The 18,056-nt window shown below is 37.9% G+C and overlaps 2 protein-coding genes across 2 annotated transcripts in view; both read right to left on the reverse strand.

Annotated features, from left to right (window-relative positions):
- LOC107088471 (phospholipase B1, membrane-associated-like) overlaps window positions 1-7,534 on the reverse strand; it is an 8,307-nt gene extending 773 nt beyond the window's left edge. Inside the window, exons 1-15 of the mRNA XM_015380652.1 lie at window positions 7,453-7,534; window positions 7,214-7,278; window positions 4,999-5,089; window positions 4,816-4,874; window positions 3,176-3,243; window positions 3,004-3,047; window positions 2,790-2,910; window positions 2,567-2,618; window positions 2,402-2,482; window positions 2,250-2,315; window positions 2,074-2,165; window positions 1,298-1,379; window positions 847-948; window positions 537-632; window positions 186-257 (exon numbers count right to left, since the gene is read on the reverse strand). Coding sequence (XP_015236138.1) covers window positions 186-257; window positions 537-632; window positions 847-948; window positions 1,298-1,379; window positions 2,074-2,165; window positions 2,250-2,315; window positions 2,402-2,482; window positions 2,567-2,618; window positions 2,790-2,910; window positions 3,004-3,047; window positions 3,176-3,243; window positions 4,816-4,874; window positions 4,999-5,089; window positions 7,214-7,278; window positions 7,453-7,507 — 1,146 coding nt within the window. The 5' untranslated portion in view covers window positions 7,508-7,534. The remainder of the gene's footprint in view (window positions 1-185; window positions 258-536; window positions 633-846; window positions 949-1,297; window positions 1,380-2,073; window positions 2,166-2,249; window positions 2,316-2,401; window positions 2,483-2,566; window positions 2,619-2,789; window positions 2,911-3,003; window positions 3,048-3,175; window positions 3,244-4,815; window positions 4,875-4,998; window positions 5,090-7,213; window positions 7,279-7,452) is intronic.
- Window positions 7,535-8,416: 882 nt separating this feature from the next.
- On the reverse strand, window positions 8,417-17,826 carry sel1l (sel-1 suppressor of lin-12-like (C. elegans)). Its single transcript, XM_015380691.1, has 21 exons — window positions 17,286-17,826; window positions 17,099-17,136; window positions 16,501-16,687; window positions 15,689-15,856; window positions 15,417-15,522; window positions 14,633-14,795; window positions 14,481-14,534; window positions 14,332-14,391; window positions 14,161-14,242; window positions 13,902-14,056; window positions 12,959-13,015; window positions 12,793-12,861; window positions 12,481-12,558; window positions 12,313-12,375; window positions 12,080-12,167; window positions 11,835-11,983; window positions 11,585-11,750; window positions 11,419-11,493; window positions 10,999-11,171; window positions 10,093-10,221; window positions 8,417-9,952 (listed from the first exon to the last, which is right to left on the reverse strand). The coding sequence occupies exons 1-21, from the start codon at window positions 17,395-17,397 to the stop codon at window positions 9,680-9,682; spliced, it is 2,445 nt and encodes an 814-aa protein (XP_015236177.1). The 5' UTR covers window positions 17,398-17,826; the 3' UTR covers window positions 8,417-9,679.
- Window positions 17,827-18,056: the final 230 nt, after the last annotated feature.

Below are 18,056 nucleotides of genomic sequence, written 5' to 3' on the forward strand. Positions count from 1 at the left end.
ATATATATATATATATATATATATATATATATATATATATATAGGTATATATGCTTGCAACATTTTAATAGTCATGTTCATCAACTGTAACTGTCTGTTATTAATCAGTGATTATATGGGGAAAACTTTGCTGGGTTGGGTTTTAGTCTGTTGTACCTGGTTAAAGGTGCCACAATGGGACTTACCACTGGTGGACAGATGAGGCTGATGGGTTCAGAAAAACTGCTCACAATCATCTTCCCTCCCTCAGGCTGAAACTGTGTACAGGATACAAAAAATATGTGACAATATGCTGCAGCTCAGATTTTACTTTAAAATAAAAAGATCATTTAGAGTGAATCCTTTGGTTCATAGATTAGATATAGCAGTGATGTTTAACAATATAAATGATTAAGATGTAAGGGATGATTATTCAAACATGAGCTGGAGCTCCAATGGTAAAAAAATTTGGTTTGAACCATCTTTCTGTTCAGTTCAATTCTTTTGTAGCTGCACATTTAGAAACATACTACTTATAAGTTAAAGGATTAGTTCACCATGTTGTTCCACAGTCCTTTTGCCAGCTCCTCGTGTCCTTTAATGGTGAAGTGGAAGCAGTCATGAGTGAAGAAGTTCATATCAATCCTCCCATTCTGGCCAAAGGGATAAAACGCCTTTTAGATTCAGTGATGAACTCTAACTAATCACAAATCAATCCACAAAAAACAGAACTCCAGTTGTTTGAATAGGGATCCTGGGGATTTAATTCTCTGTGCAAACTTTCACGCTGATTCATCTCCTGAAAGCTGATGCTCAAATCACAACAATATTGTTTTCTTATTAGCTCCCTGCTGTGAAGCAGATTACCGGGAGGCGAGGAGGGTCAGCGTGTTTCAGAAAGGGCTGAAGAACAACAGCAAAATCCTCCCTGAAGAAGCGGTCGCTATACAAAAGCTCCTCAAGTCTTTTCTGCAAAAATAATAACAAATAAAAATTAAATAAAAATAGATTTTCAGTCATTTAATTAGTCATTCACTGGATGACAATCATGCAGCCACCTACATTTCTAGAATAATGCATTTATTCATATTTAGCACCTGATTCATTAATACTGCTAGCCATCATGATCTATCCCAAAAAGAAGCATAAACAGATAAACAAATAAGCAAATACATAAAATAGTTTATCAGTGCAGAAATGGTTTATATGTATTTATTTTGAAGCTAGTCCAAACCATAAAATCAGAATATGTAATAAATATCAATTTTAGAGAAAAACATAATTCTTGATGTTGTACAGTGAGAATGAGTAAAGGCACCTGAAACTCCAGATTGACTTCAACAAGCTCCTGAAGTTCAGGAGATCTGGAAACTGGCTCTATCAGGCAGGAGCAGAAGGACCTTAAACAGACAGAAAACAGGGCAAGGGAACAACAGGAGTAAAGTCTTGATAGAGAAGCTGTAAATGTATCGTAGATAAATTCTTTAGGACTGATCACAAAAATAGATAAAAAGACTGCATTTCTTGTACTGCCCAATCCTATAAACAAACTTTACAAAATAAAATGCAGTATATCCTAAAAAATTGATTATTACACATTTATAACTTTAAATGTGATAAACGGTTAGTAGATTGCTTATGTATTTGACTTACTGGCTTTTAAATGTGTACACAGCCTCCAATAATTGGTTAAATATTTCTTGATAAGTTGCAAAGAAGCAACATCACTTTTTTTTTTTTTTTTGAACTGGTACTTTTACTGACTTAAGACACACCTTTAGGCAACTATCAAAAGTGGGTGTGTGGAATAATTGTGCTATTAGACCTCCCAACGGTACCCTAGTTTCATCCATCAGACCAATGCTGTCACCCTAAGGTGAATATTTGGTTAAGAAATTGATGAACAGTCAAAAAATCCACCAAGGATTAAGACGACGCGAATGCTGCTGCAATGAGTGTCAAACTATACCCGCATTTCAAATTTTTAACGATGAATTAGAATGCATAAAATAAATCCCCTATTATTATCTCATATGCTTGTATTTACACTGCAAACCGACCAGGTAAAGGACATCCTGATTACAACAGGCTCACCGCTGTAGAAGACACCCAGGGGTGGGCTTCTGTACCTCTCTCAAAGTGTGCATGGGTAGGATCTGCACCACGTTGACAATCATACGAGGAACCTGAAAACACACCACTAGTCCTATGAGAACGTTTACTTTGACAGATTTATAGGTGCAGCCGAGTCGTGTCTCATTTTACTTTACCTCATTCATGAGCATTTCCAGAGAAAGGGTCATGTAGTGAATGAAGTTATCCACTGAAAACATAGTCTAGAGGGAGAGACAAAGGATATTAAGAAAAATGTTTTTATTCTGAACTAAATTCAGCGTAAAAAGGAAAATAACTACTTTACTACCTTATCTTTGCAGTAATCACAGATGTCATTCATGCCCATAAGAATAGTTAGAAGCTTCCAGTCTTCTTCAAAGTTGAGGCCCTGAAGAAGAAACAAAGCACAGTCTGCATGAAAGACAGCTCTAAAGCTTTCTTTTTAGTTCAAAGGGAGTGTGCCCCACACTACCTCATATCGCCTCAGAGTGTCAATTAATTCTCTCGTCTGTCCAGGGAGGTTGCTGGAAAAAAAAAAAAAAAACATGAGATAGAGTCAGATATGAATTTGTAAGACCTGAAGCAAAAGTATCTATCAGAAGATGATATGAACAGCATTGGAGAGGTTGATATCGTCACTCAGACACTGCCTCTTCACCTAGAGATTAGTGTCTGTTACAGGGATGTGGTCTTACAAGGTGTTGTGTCCAGTCACAGCCAGATTAAAACCCGTTTCACTGATATGAGCCTGCATCCCATGGATAGTCTTTCCAGGAGAAGCACCAAGCAGATTGGGATTGAATAGTTTGATGATGTCTAAAACACAAAAGGAGGAAAACTGTGAGGAGAAAAAAAAAATCTGGTTTAAAACTGATTAGACAGGAAAGAAAATAAAAATACACAACTTACTGGCCAAAGTTATCACGTCTTGAAAAGTTCCATAACCTCCAATACTTTAAGGGGGGCAGATAATATTATTGGCTCAAAAGAAAATTAAATAGTTTTTCTGTCAAACAGCTCATGCATTAATGTATTATATGATGCAGGTAAACATTTACTGATCGTAAAGGGTAAATCTCACCTCCATGACACATGGCGAAATTCTATAGGGATTCCGAGCACAGTTGTGGCATTAGCACCTATCGCTGTCTGAGAACAAATATTCAGAGGGGATCCGTTACCTTAGAGTATTAATTAATATCTTAACATTGAACAAAGGTTTCAGTGAACTGCAGGGTGCTAATAGGACTACATTGATACCTGCTTTTACATTCAATATATCTATACATATGGAAAGAATTGTTGCAGCCCATATTTATTGTAAGAAAACCCCACAGTGGTCACATAAATAACTTTAATGAGACAAAGGTTATAATATATTAGGAAAACATATCAAAATTAACAAATTAAAGTCAAACCCTACTGTTCAACCATGCTTCAACGGAATAATTTTAAACAATTGGCCTGGACAAAAGCAATGGTAACCCTAGAAAAGACTAAAGATAATGTGACCAAAGGGACATGTTAAATCAAGGAGTGTCCACTAATTACATCACAGGTGTCTATAATCTGGTAATCAGTCAGTGGGCCTATATATATAGGGCTACAGGTAGTCATTGTGCTGTTTGGTGACATGGTGGTGTGTACCACACCCAACATGGACCAGAGGAAGTAACGGAAAGACAAGTCTCTGAAAATTAAAAAGACAAGCATATTAAAAATTAAGACTTTAAAACGACCTCTAAGCAGCTTGATGTTCCTTTGATAACAAAATGGCAACAAAACAAACCAGAATCAAGATAAAGTAACTTCACTTCAGTATCTGATCACACCATCCGTCACTGTTTGAGCTAAGTTGGACTTAATTGGAGAAAACCAAGGAAGACACCATTGTTGAAAACAACTCATAATAAGGTCAGACTGGAATTTACCAAACCACTACTGATGAGTCACAACGCCTCGAGGGAAATATCGTACGGACAGATGAGACAAAAATTGAACTTTTTGCTAAGGCATATAAGCTTTGTGTGCATCCAGAAGAAAATGAAGCATATCAAATAACGATATCTATTGTGAAACATGGAGAAGGCTCTGTTATGCCATGGGGCTGCCTTCCTTCATCTGGCACAGGGTGTCTTGAATCTCTTGAATCAGGGATTCTAGAGAGAAATGTGCTGGCCAGTGTCAGAACGCTCGATCTCAGTCCCTGTTTATTGATCTTGCAAAAAGATAACAACCTGAAAAATGAAGTTAAGAACACTGAGAAATGCCAAGAAGAGCCTTCTATGAGCCCTGATCTACATCCTGATGAGCATCTTTGGAAGGAGCTGAAACATGCTGTTTGGAAAAAGGCCCCCTTGCAGCTGGAACAGTTTGCTCATGAGAGGACGAAAATACTTGAAGTCTCAGTAATCGTTGCATTGCAGTGATTGCCTGAAAATTCAGTTATGATACCATCATTTTTGTCCTGGACTGATTCAGGGAGTTTGTTCTTGTTTGAACCACTAGGTCACCACTCCCCTCAAAAATCATTCTGTTGAAAAGCAATGTCTTGACTTTAATTTATTTATTTTAAAAGAATTTATTTATTTTTGGTTTACTTTTGTCAGACTTAATTTATTTCTGTGATATTTGTGGGTTTTTTCATTAAATTTATCATAATAAAAGTAGTTGAACTTGAAAAAAGAGACACTTGTTAAATGTAAAACCAAAAACACATACTGTTAGTGAGTCCCCCAAAGCGGCAATGACTTTAATATCCGCTGCCTTCACAAATTCAACTAACCAAATGTTGGAGGGGGGAAAAAAAAAAACAGAAAAAGGGGAGAAAGTCAGTGGAATCTAGTAAATCTCCTGTTCTAGGATGACTGGTTGAAAGAGGAGTAATTTGGGACATGAACGTACCTGAAGAGGGGACAGAGGGAGAGGGGGTCATGTCAGGGCACTGGAACACAGGATGTTTAAAGCTGATCGGGCGAGTTTTCTCAGGAAACTCCTGTTAGATGAAGCAAAACATAGCAGCCTAATTTCTTTTTTGCCTTGAATTATTTTAAGGCTCATTTTAAATGAAAATATTTCATAAACTTAAAACACCAAATTAATGGCACTGCTTTAAGTCTATTAATTTACGGTTTTTGGAAATTTTGAATGAAAAAGGATACCATAGTATAGATTAATTTCAGTGGTATATAATTCTGTTTATTTGGGAGATAATGGATTATATCAAACAATGTTATTAAATCTTCCAAAAAATGAAAATACCACTGAAGAATGATTTTTTTATATAATTAAATATACATCCCCCTGCTGGTCAGTATTCTGCACAACACGAGCCCCATTTGCTTTCTTCAAACACCTTTCACAGGATTACTGCATCAAAGTAGCTTTCAAGGAGTTCAGGAGCATGATGTACAGCTGAGCTAAAAAGGTTCATTTCTCTCTAAGTAGTAAAGTAAATGGTATCTACGAAGACCTTTAATATATCCAAGACACAATGTTCAGCACAGAGGTATAATCAGCAATTTGAAAAAAAAACTGGTCCAGGATGCATCAATCAGATATGAATATTGGCATCGGTCCCGATATTGAATCGGTGAAAAAGTGTTCACTCCATAGGGGCAGATCTATTCAGTGCATTTCTATAATAAGATTTAATTAGGTTAAAAATCTTTTGGACAGCAGGAAAGTTGAAACCTTAATGGGCATTTTTTAAATGTAATAAATACAGTCATTTTCAATCCTTAAAGTCCCATATATGTTTTCAGAATAGAATTTATCCTGTAACATATTTTACTGTTTCTGACCATATATTAATGCATGTCAGTGTCTATGATAAATCCCTGTTTAAGTTTGAGCCTCTGTCTATAGAGGTAAGCAGCGAGGCAGTAGAGCCCTGATTGGTTTATATGCCAAAATATGTCACCTCCAGTGAAGCTAAACCTCTTAGGGGATCTACAGTATGTAGCAGGGGCGGGTCGAGAACTGGCTGCTCGATGCTGATTGGCCAACATACTAAAGGATTTTGGACCGACAGTGGCCAGACAGAGAGGTTTTCCCCATGATTCGAGAGGGAAAATTGATCATTCAGTCCGAACAGTCATCTTGTGCTGAACTTTTGCCTTGGTTGCTGGAGTTTATCATTTCAAAGCGCTTCACAACAGCTATTTTCACCCTTTGTAACGATGTGTTTTATGTGTTTCAACATTTGGATATAATTAACACCATTGAGCCTCCCCTGTTTCAGAGAGCAGCAGCCACAACCAATTCCTGTACATATTTTTGAACTATAATAAGGAAATAAAGGATCTGGTGTCTAAAAAAGTATCTGGATCTGCAGATATCCAAGGTCAAGAATTGAATCAGAAGTGAAAATAGTGGATCCGTGCATTCCTATTTGACAGCAGAGGGCAGCATAAGGTCCTATAAAATGTCCTGGTAGATGGCTGCCTTGACTGTGGACTAACACAAGCAGAAACCTTTCCTGACTGTGGAAATTTCACAGTGGGCTTTCAAACAGTTTGTATTCTGAGCCTTTCACCATGTGAAGAGGACTTTTAACCACAGAGCAAAATCCTAGTTTGATTTCTTCTTAAAGCAGACATTGCCTCTGGTTAAAGTGTTGCATGACATGAGGAATGAAAAGTAGAACATTTTAAAAACTGCAAAAAAAATCTTCAAAATTTGCTGTTATGGTTAAGGTTCCTCCTGTTGGGTCTCCTCTTTTCCTCCCACTCAACTTTCCATTTGTATGATTAAACAAACCCCGTGGAGTCTCGGTGACTGTTGGGAGGCTTTCAAGTCCTCCCCATAAGGTTTCATCTTATAAAAATATAATAACAGTCCTATTTCCAGATCTCAGCATTCCTTCTGAAGTCAATTTTATGGTTTTCATCAGACATAAAAAAAAAAAAACAGAAATAAACTCACTTTACGTATTGAATCGAAGTTTTCCTTTAAGAGATTAATCCAAAATCAACCATTAAACTTCATTGAGGTGAACCTATAACAAATATTTTTTTGCACATATGATTTTTTTTAACTCAACCTAGTATCTTCATAGACAGGCTTTTTATCCCATAGCACCCTTGTTATTTTGTAAAATAACTTAATTAAACGGTACCTTATTTAGAGCCTCCTTGCTGTAGTGTCGAATCCCCTCTTCATACTCCCACCACCAGTCATTTCCTTTAAAACACTTCAGTTCTGTCATTGTTGAATTACATTTCTAAACAAATGCACAAAGCTATGATTATGAAACCTTTGTCCCTTTCAAAACATGTAGTTTTTCGTTAATGCTCTTTTTTAATAAAGAGGGGCTAAAACAATAACAACTACAGGCCTGCTTGTTCTAGCACTTACCTTTGACAGAGCAGGACAGGAACACACATGCCACCGCCATCAAAAGCCCCTCCATAGCTGTGCGTATGGAGCAGTCAATAGGTCACCCCTACAGACTGCACAATGTGATGCTGTTTTTTTACAGCTCTGTCACTTTGACCAACCGCCCCCAATACAAGCTGAAGGGCAGCCAGCTGGGCCAATGACAGGTGTTGGCTCCATAGTATGGACCACAATGCTGCAATGTCTTATTTAAGTCAGTTATTTTGGGAGCCACACTTTGAAATGATGATAGTAACCAATCTAAACTGAGAGATAAGAGTTCCCATTCATATTTTAATGTTTGAAATTTAAAACTTTTTTGCCTAGATTTTAAAAATTTAGTATTATTTTAACAAAACAAAAAAAGATGGTTAACCCTTTATAGTCTGTTTTTAATCACTTGCATACCCCTTACAAATTGAGTCCTACCTTTCCTCATGAGGTCTAGAAGCACAAGATTGATATCCAGCCATTCAGCAGATACTGCTACGTGGCTCTATGTTATTTTTGCATTTCACCAATTAGATGAGCCGTTGAATGATTTATTACCTACTGTAAATTAAGTTGAAAAAGTTAAGAAAAAAGGCTAAAAGGTAATTAAAAAGTTTAAATAGTTTATAAGCCAGTTAAAAATGTTAATGCCTGTATCAGTATTAGTACTCTAAGGTTATGTTGTAACAAAAAAAAATTGTTACAAGTTTCTTTCACTCTGAATGTTTTTCATTAATTTCCTATAGAAGTACCTTAATACATTAAGGCAAGTGACCATTTCTTGTTATTACATTTACATTAATATTTTCCATTAAATATGAATTTTTCTTTTTTACGTTATAAAAGTAATGAGGTCTTGCCCTCCAATAACTCCTGGCTTTAAATTTCAAAGTATTTCAATGGGTGATCTATAAAGGGTTAAATCAATGACAACCAACAGTCAAATATCCATTATCATTTATTAATCTGTGTATAAACTTGTTTTTGTGATGGTAAAAATCCAGTTGTTCCAAACCAGTTCAGAGAGGTAACCTACTGGTGAATCCTCTTCCTCCAGATGCGGCTGCCCTGTTCTTACAGTTCAGCATGTCATGCAGACATGTCTGTTATTTTATTAGCTTCTCCAAACCAATAGGATCATAACAGATCTGAGAAGAAACTTTAAAAATCCTTTATGATGCAACCATGGTTTACTCCAAATGGAGTCAGCTTTAGAAGTGTAAGAATGGGTCCAGAACGCCATTTTTGATCTTTTGGGTAGCAGCTTTCAGAGCATAAGAAGCCCTGTAACCCATCCAAGAAAAAACATAAATAGAAAATGTAGGGAAGAAAAATAACAAATCCATTTGCTATGCTCATTTTTCTCCAATTAGTGGCTGTCTAAGAAACATTAACCCATCATAAAATAATGAAAGACAGTGAACAGCATATTATAGGTGAGGTTTTCTTGCCCTTTAATATATATTTTAAAACCAGCATCATTCTTTAATAAAATTCTCACATTTTCCTTGTATTTTTGATGCCAGGTTTTAAAGGCTCCTCTGTTCCTTGTTTAAAACCAAACTATAATCCTTTCGACTCTAGAACTTCTACCATTTATCGTGTTCTACATCATTCCTCTTTCTGATCAAAAGCACATGGATTTAGCATGTTATAGTAAAGAAACTAAAGCTGCATGGATTCCAGCTGAAATAACTTAAGCTAAAATGAAAACTGATTCAACAAAAGTTCTGCAAACAAAAAGCATTATCTTGTCCTTAACTACTAAATTAAATAAGATAAATTTCACAATCCTAAGCTGAACTATTTTTTTCTTCTAAATGTTACTGAGGATTAAATCAGATTCACTTCTGAGCCCCAAAACATTTAAGAAAACAGAGAATTATGAGAGGAAACTAAACAAAAATCAGATTCCTTCTAACCAGCTGACTTTAAAATGTTTTTAATCAGAAAACTGAAATAAATTTTCATGAAGCAGTGGTTACCTCTGGCAGAGTCCTGAACACAGAAAAAAGAAAGTAAAGAAAAAAAACAGTCTTAGATCCTGTGTTTGTTTTCATCACCTCTCAAATGGAGAAAAGCTGAACAGTTTCAGCAGCCAAGAGTTTTCTAATGATGTGGAAGAGAGCAGGCAGTGGGAGACATGCTCCAAGCAGCAGGTTTTGAATGAGTTCTGCCTCAGTCTTTCCCTCGCCTTGCTCCCTCTGGGCTCCTCTCACTGATGCTCCTCCTCCTCCTCAGCTACTCCTGGGGCTGCCGTCTCTTCCTGATCCTGAGGCTCTGCCTGCGCCTGTGGCTCCTCCTGAGCAGGTCTTGGGGGGGGTGCAGGAGCCGGGGCAGGGGGGCGGGGTGGCATGATGATTTGGTGTTGACGCTGCCTGTAGGCTATGACTGTGCCCAGCAACAGGGCGATGACAGTCATGAGGTAGAGGTCCCACTCTGGGCCTAGAAGCTGGTCCAGGTCCACCTGAGAAATCAACTCCTTCAGCTTACAAAGATTACGCACAACGTGGAATAGGAAGGGGGGGGGAGAAGAAAATTGAACAAACGTAATTAATCTCACTTATCAAGGCATAAAAAGATGCATTGGAGTTAGGCTTAGTGGAACACGATGCTACAAACACCTACATTAAGGTCTTGCAGGTACTGCAGAGTGTAAACCAGGCCCAGTTTACACAGAGCCAGGAAAACTGGGACCTGAGCATCAGGACTGGCTTCAGCAGCCATGTCGTAGAAACGCTTGGCTAAATGGATGTCCTGCAGACAAAACAGACATCATTAATCAAGTAAAAATAAAACAAGACAGGCAGCTTTATAAATTCAACTCAGTTATGGATGTTATGCACTAAACCGTAGCGAAGTGCTTACATAGGAGGCTGGATAGAAAGTTCCTAACAACTGGTGTGAACTGATTTTGACTGAAATGTATTATAACCATGACTGAACTGTAATGAAGCATTGGTTTCTTTTAAAGGTGACTCAGATCAAAATTATAGATTGATAAAGTAACATTATATCAGGGTGTATACTGGAATGAGTAACTCTAATTTAATGCTCTGTAATGCTCTTAGAAATCATTTTAATGCCATCAACACGTACCCATGACTCTCATATATATCATGGCAAAATACTTCGTCATCTTTACCGTCGACAGGCTGCAGCCATGTCCCGAGATTCCTCGTCTTCCAGTCACTTTTGTTTATATTTGCTTATATTTGCTTATTGTTTATATTTTCTAGCTTTTCCTAAGCCTCGAGCTTCCTTTCCGAACATACGGCTTTACGATCAACCGGAAGCAGTTCCACACAAACACGCGGAGACAGTTAAATCTGATATATCTGACAAAATTCCTTTTATAAACTTTGTTTTAAATAGAGATTTCAAATGCCACAATAATCACATTTAATGAATTTTAATGCCAATTAAGGCCTTAATTTAAAAAATAATGATTTTTAATGACCCGTGGAAACCCTGTAAATAGAATGGATAACAACAACAAATACATAGATCTGTAAATATGCAGCACACACTCACCTGTTTGATACCCAGACCTTTTTCATGCATGTAACCCAGATTAAACATGGCCTGGGCGCCGTTCTGCTGCTCCGATGCAAGTCTGTAGTGAATGACCGCAGTCTCATAATCCACATCTGTTCCATATCCGTAGAAATGATAGTCTCCCAGTTTGATCCGAGCCACGGTGTAACCTTGACAGCAAATGAACAGCTGTGAACCATCAACCCCTTATGTTCGACCTCCCCAATTAAAACAGCACAGAAAAGCAGTGTTAAATGTTAAAGTGGTATATCTGCAGCTTCAGTTTCCTGTACTAGCCAGAGCAAAATAAGCCTTGTGTGTTGTCATGCTTTACAATGAATTTGACAAATAGTAAACATTTAACTTGATCAGGGGAACAAACAATCACAGAAAAACATCAGATAACCATGTGCTAACCTTGGGCTGCGGCTCTTGTCCAGTGAAGGAGAGCACGAGGGTAGGTTTCGTTGTCGCTGAAGATATTTGCCCCTTCTGTTAATTAAAAATCCCCACAGCAACAAAAACATGTCAGATTTCACTCATCAATAGTCTGGTCACCTGATTAAAAATAAATATATCTTACTCTGGTCCAGAATGAAGGCTACGTTGCTCTGCGCCACTTCATAGCCCTGCTCTGCCAGCAGCAGGTACTGAACCAGAGCAGCGTCGGTCTCACCCTCCTTAAAGCTGCCATAGGCCCCCATAAGACGCTCTGACCAACGTCCACGCTCGCATACATTCTTAAAAAGCTGAGTGTTAAAATAAAAACATTTCAGCACATCAAGAGAGTGATCAAAGCATTTTATTACATGTAATTCAGATGTGCAGCATACCTCCACTGCAGTGTGGCAGGAGCGCATTACTCCGGTGCCAGTAGCGTGCATCTGGGCCAGATTATAGAAAGCCAAGATGTGGCCGGCCTGTGAGGCCAGGTTGAAGAACTTGAGCGCTTGTTTATAATCCCGCTTCACACCAATACCATCTGCAATAAAGCAGGAAGAACACGAGAGATTTAAACGAGAAACAGGAGAAATGGCAAAACATTAAACTGAATTAACTGCAGTAATTTCCATCTTACTGTAATACATGGTTCCAAGCTGGAGTTGTCCATCCACCCAACCTTGCTCTGCTGCCTTCTGAAAGTATTTCAGTGCCAACTCATAGTTCTAAACATAAAATAAAAAGCAGGTAACTGCTGTAAAACAATTGGTTTCTATAAAAGTCAGACATGATTTAATTTAACAGTCAAATCTCTGAATAGATTTGAAGATTTGAATACAAATTAGTAGTTCAGTTTGCTGTGTCTCTTACCACAGGGACGCCCCTCCCATACAAGTACGCCATGCCCAGTCCACTCTGGCCCACTGGATTACCCTGAACGGTAGAGATAGGATAACAAAAAAAAAATACAATGTATTGAATAAGGACCAGCAGATTAAATGCATATACTATTAAAGAAGTGTTTAGGTTCATATCTACCATGTCAGAGGCCTTTTTGAAGTACTGCAAAGCTGTCTCGTTGTCCTGAGGGAGAAACTCGCTGCCTTCTGAATACATCTGAGGAGGAAACATTCAGGGAAATAAAACCATAAATTCTGTGAAAACAAATCTAGTGGCTAACTTCACTCTAGCAATGTTAGAGTCAAGAAATGTGAACAAAACATTGGCATTAAAGAGGAAGACTACTCAATGCAGGTTTCTTTCAGGTTTCAGACTGTGATGATCTGTTCAAAACATAAAAGTGTAAAAGAAATATACAAGAAAGAGCAAATAGTTTTTAATCGCTCCAACCTTGCCAAGGAAAGCCATAGCATGTGTGTTCCCAGCATTTGCAGCCTGTGTGAAGTAGTCATACGCCCTCTGTTGGTCAGGAAGCAGCAAAAACATGTTAAGCAGAGGGAAAAACAAAGCTGTGGTGACTTGGTGTCAAATATGTTAACCAAAGGCAAAATGTTACCTGATGATTCTGCTCTACTCCACGTCCACCATGTAGATGGAGCTGCCCTAAACCAACCTAAAAATGCAAACAGATTAACAGTATTTCACATAATCTCAAGTAAAACTGAGATCTACTTTTTGGATGGTACTGATCCATGTTGGCAGCAGGGGTTCATATGTTCCTTTGGTATCTGGTTAAGCTATAAATTGCTTTGCAACAGTATGGAAGGCAACTGAGATTTTTCCACATGTTGCCTTGTCAAAAAAAAAAAAAAACTTTAATGTACTTTACTGCAACTTTAGCACATAATTGTAATCAACTGGTGATAATCATGTAAAACCCAAAATAAAAGCATAGAATTCATATTAAGGTCCATTAAAGCCATCTTTTAAAAATAAGAGCAAGTTTTCTTCCAAGTTTACTTGATGTGTAAGATAATCCATCTTCCCATCAGCTCTGGGCAGGATTCCCTGAACCTTAGGAAAATCACCTCTGTATGATGGGAGGGGTTGAAATATTTCAATCTAATCTGCCTAATCATTATTCATTAAAAAATATATATATTGACTCATCATCATAGTGTCTGTTCATTAATATAATTTAAGCTTATTCAAATTCAAAGCTCCACAAACTCCATATCAAAATAACATTTCTAACCATTCAGCCTGATTGACATTAGTTGTCCAAAGCCACAGAATGGAAAACATAAACCCACGAAGCACCAGGCCATGAGTAAGCTAACTGAAAGGTTCAACATTTCATGATGCTTCTCCTTTTCAGAGCACCTTCTTCCTCATGCGTGGTCATTTTCTTTTTGCACTTGTCTAAAAGCATAGAAGTCTGTTTTTGTACAAAGTGTGGAAAAGTTCCAGAGGTATAAACTTTAAGTCTTCTTTACCCAAAGTACTTATATTGATGATTAAGAACAGAAGGAATGCAGATGAAGACTGAAATGAAATACCTGAGCTTGAACGTCTCCCTTCTCTGCCAAAAACTGGTAATACTGGATGAGGTCCTCCTCCAGCATCCCACTAGTGGAGCCCGGGTTCTCCACCTCATCCAGCAGTCTGATCCTCTGCACTGCCGAGCCCCCCGTCAGCGACACGTCACTGGCCACTGGAGGTGCGGAAGGCCGGAGTAGGAACATAGATAAAAAAAATGAAATAACCTCGAGGTAAAATGAAACTGCACCCATATGAACTATAAAAAGAAAAACTTACCGTGATTTGCCACCACTCTATAATGCGTTAGTGCTGACTCACAGCTCTGGGGAACACCCACACCTGCCCAATACCTGTACCCCTAATCATAATGCAGGAACATTTTTAATTTATTATGAAAGAAAATAACACGTCTATCCGATAAGCAATTAGATGAACAACTCAACTCACCAGAATCATGTGAGCTATTAAGTTTCCACCCAATGCACCAAAGGTATAGTAAACCAATGCCTGGAAAACATCAGCATAATGTGTGAGAATTTACTTATGAGTGGATTTAATGTGAGGGATGAGCCTGAATGTGATAAAGAAACAAATACCTTGGCTTGACTTGAATTAACTCCTAGTCCTGCTGCATACAGGAAGCCAAGAGCCTAAGTAGAAACAATACAAATATAGTTCATATTAAAGCCTACACAAAACTTAAGAGTCATTCAAACCGATCTGCATTTAAGCTGTGAGACATTTTTACCATCTGAGCTTTAGGTGAGCCTTCCACCGCAAGCTTCTCAAACATCTCTCTGGCTTTGGTGATATTTTGGTTCATGTAGTCTCCAAACAGCATGGCATACGCCACCTTCTCTGTGGCCTTCTGGTGACCTTTTTCTGCAACCTTCAACAGCTTTTCGTACAACCTGAGAAAGAATTGCATCCAATTCAATCAAGGATGTGCAAAGTTTCATTAGCGCTGCCTAGTAATTAGAACAAAACAGAGGGGAGGCGTTTTAATGTATATGCTGCTAGAAAAGGTTGTGGTCAAGATGTAGCTAAGAGCCAAAGTTGATGGTGATCTTAAACAGGAAGACCAGTGAAAAATCTGGAGAAAGGTTTTATGATTTGATGAGACCAACACTGACTTACTTGGCCAGGGTGACTGGAAGAGTTAAAATGAGGCTTTCAGCCCTGACTACCACTAGTCCTGATACTACGGGCAGCCAAACAGTCTAGACCCAGCTATGACTTTCAGGACAAAGATCCCAAACACATGTCAGACCTAGTTTTAAATGAACTGATAAAGAAGTACAACAGGAAACTTTGGGAATCTCTCCAACATTAACTTGTAACAGTCTAACGCACTGCAGGAAACATGTGAACCCAACACTTGCATGGATATATCAAATGGAGAATAAACACTGGACTTAAGATTTAAAATAAATAAAAAAAGAAAATAAATGACTAAATTTTCATGAGGGTAATATTAATATTAGGTCTGGAGATCTAAAGTTGTATCATCAGAATGAAAGCAATAAACTTACTCTTTTTTCTGAGTTTTCCTGGTGGAGCCATTAAGCGTGCGTAAAACTGTCTGATACTGCTCCTCTGTCTCTTCAGCTTGCAGTCTCTGCTGCGCCTGCTCCTCCGCTGAGAGAAAGAAGAAGTTTAAAAGGAATGGAAATCCTGTACTGATAGAAGGGAGCCATAATAAACTGAAAGAAAACTATGATATGTTTATGGTTTCCCATCCCTACAACTTCTAAACTTCTTATCTTAAGTTGGAGGGACAGCTCTACCTCAGCTGAAAACTTACTCTCACAGAATCCCCATTTCTTGTCATGGTCATAGTCATAGGATGTTGCGCACCATAGCCGTCCATCTCCCCGCCCTTCAGTGGTGCAGTCAGAGTACTCTTTTCCCTGGAAGAAAAATGGAAAGATGCAGGGCTCCCCATGGGATGTGCCGCCATTTACAAGAGGAACTGAAATATAAAAAAAATAAAGAGAAAAAATAAGTTTCAGTTATCATATTTTCCCTTTTAAAAAAATGGACAAAACAAAACTTGGACTAAAGTTTGGAAAGAGTGGTATTATTAATACACCTTCAACATGTTATAAAAACGACTGTATAGGAACAGTGTACGCAGTCCCAGAGTAAAAGGGTGTAAGCAGCAGAAGCCACAGCTGCAGCAAGCTGTTAATATCTCATGAAGTTAAACCGTTTACCCATAGCAGTACTGCATAAACCCACATGCTGCTTTGCTTAGTGTAAGCCAGAGAGAAAGCAGGCCAACATGCTGGGAATTACCAAAGCTTACAACATAAGTGAAAGTTATTTTCAATGTTTTATCATTTAGGAGTCCCTAATTTATATTCAGTTACCACCCAAACGGCACAGTAGCACTTCTAAAAAGTACCTGTGCTTTTCTGCAGGTTAACTTATCATAAATAAATACTCTGATCAACAACTCTGATGTAGTGACAACACGGATATAAACTCTTAATTTCAACAAAGAGATTAATGCCTTAAATAGTAAATATATACACATAAATCAGTTTATATCCTATACATTTAAAAAAAATAAAATTTTCCTTAATTTTGAAAACTAAAGTAAATCTCATTCACCTTCTCTGGGTTTTTCCTCAGGAGGAGGAGGCTGTTCGGGTAGTTCTTCCTTTTCCTCCGTCTCTCCAAGAGATTGTTTTTCCTCCTTTGATTGGGTGCCATCTAGACGGCGAGTCCCAGAGGCGGCTGCCAAAATTCTTGATACAATATGAACATCTTCCTCCTCAGAGTCTGGATCATGATATGACTACAAATAACAAGAGAGAAAAATAAAAGATCACCCAAATCATAAAGAGTTGGAGATCTGTTCAATACACTTATCTCATTTTCATGACTAAGCATCCTTTTTGTAAAGCAGAATAAAACAAAATTTGATGATAGTTGAGTTAGGACTGCAGGATAACAGTCAAACTTATGATATTGTTGCAATACCCATTTCCATTATTCCATATAAATGATTTCCGTAACTTTTTTAAACTACAATCAGTTTCAAGTAGTTATTTTTTTTTAGCTCTATAATCACAGCCGAAAATGAAAACAAAACAAGCTTAGCTCAAAATCCCCTGGAGCACATTACATTGTAAACAGACACTTTAGTATGAAATGCTGGTCTTCCAATATGGTTTATTCTATTTTTAACAAAAAACTCAAAACGCACCTTTAACTCAGAGCCATCGTCCCTGTGTTGATCTTCGTCTGAAACATTAAAGTACAGCAAAAAAAATACATAGTTTTTTACTTACAATGCTTCTCCTTATACCAAAACAACAGCTGCGTGCGATTGGTTATCAAACACACTGTAGTTGGCTGCATTATTTCTTGAAGCAATTTAATTTGTAACTTACCTGCTGTCAACCCATTGATGGAGATTAGAAGGAGAATGGCAACAAAATAAAGCCTTTTAGCCGTCCTTGGACCCCCCTTACAACTCATTGTTGTTGTTAAGGAGCCAACCATCTGCTAGCTGCAACCGCTGCTATTTCTATTACCAAACATTCGTTCACGCTGCAAAAAGTAGCAAAAAATAAACTGTCCCACACGAGACTGACCGAACAGAACCCAATACACTACATATAAAGGTGGTTAATTTTAGCTCGCCCAGCTGTCAAACAAGAAAAGATATACCCCATGCGAGAAAACTAGCGAGGAGAGTATTTCAACTGAAACGACACAAAGCTAACAAGCTAATTCAACACAGTCGCAGAGAAAAATGACGAAATGTCAACCTAAGAGGACGTTTCCTTTTTATAAATTCAAGATTACAAGTATAATCAAAGAACTGAGAGTAGTAGAGTTAAAGTGCAAGGTTTGACATTTAAATAAATACATTAAAGTCAAAGACTACCTCACCTAGCTAACCGTATTAAGCTCTTACTAAAGATCATCACTTCCTACTCTAGAAATTCCACCAATCAGCACACGCTCTAAATGACAGCAGCCAATCAGAACGGGCCAAAAACCGGTTAGCGAATCAGAAGGATACACAATTATATTTCCAGGTGACGAGCTGGTCCACGACACCGAAACATGACAGAGATAACAGAAAGTTGGGGATGGTTATTTTTGGGCCACTCTGGTGCTTCAGTTTCATCAGCAAATGAACAATCACTAATGTC

Source organism: Cyprinodon variegatus, unplaced genomic scaffold, assembly GCF_000732505.1.
Source record: "Cyprinodon variegatus isolate N-32 unplaced genomic scaffold, C_variegatus-1.0 Scaffold219, whole genome shotgun sequence".
Lineage (NCBI taxonomy): Eukaryota > Metazoa > Chordata > Actinopteri > Cyprinodontiformes > Cyprinodontidae > Cyprinodon > Cyprinodon variegatus.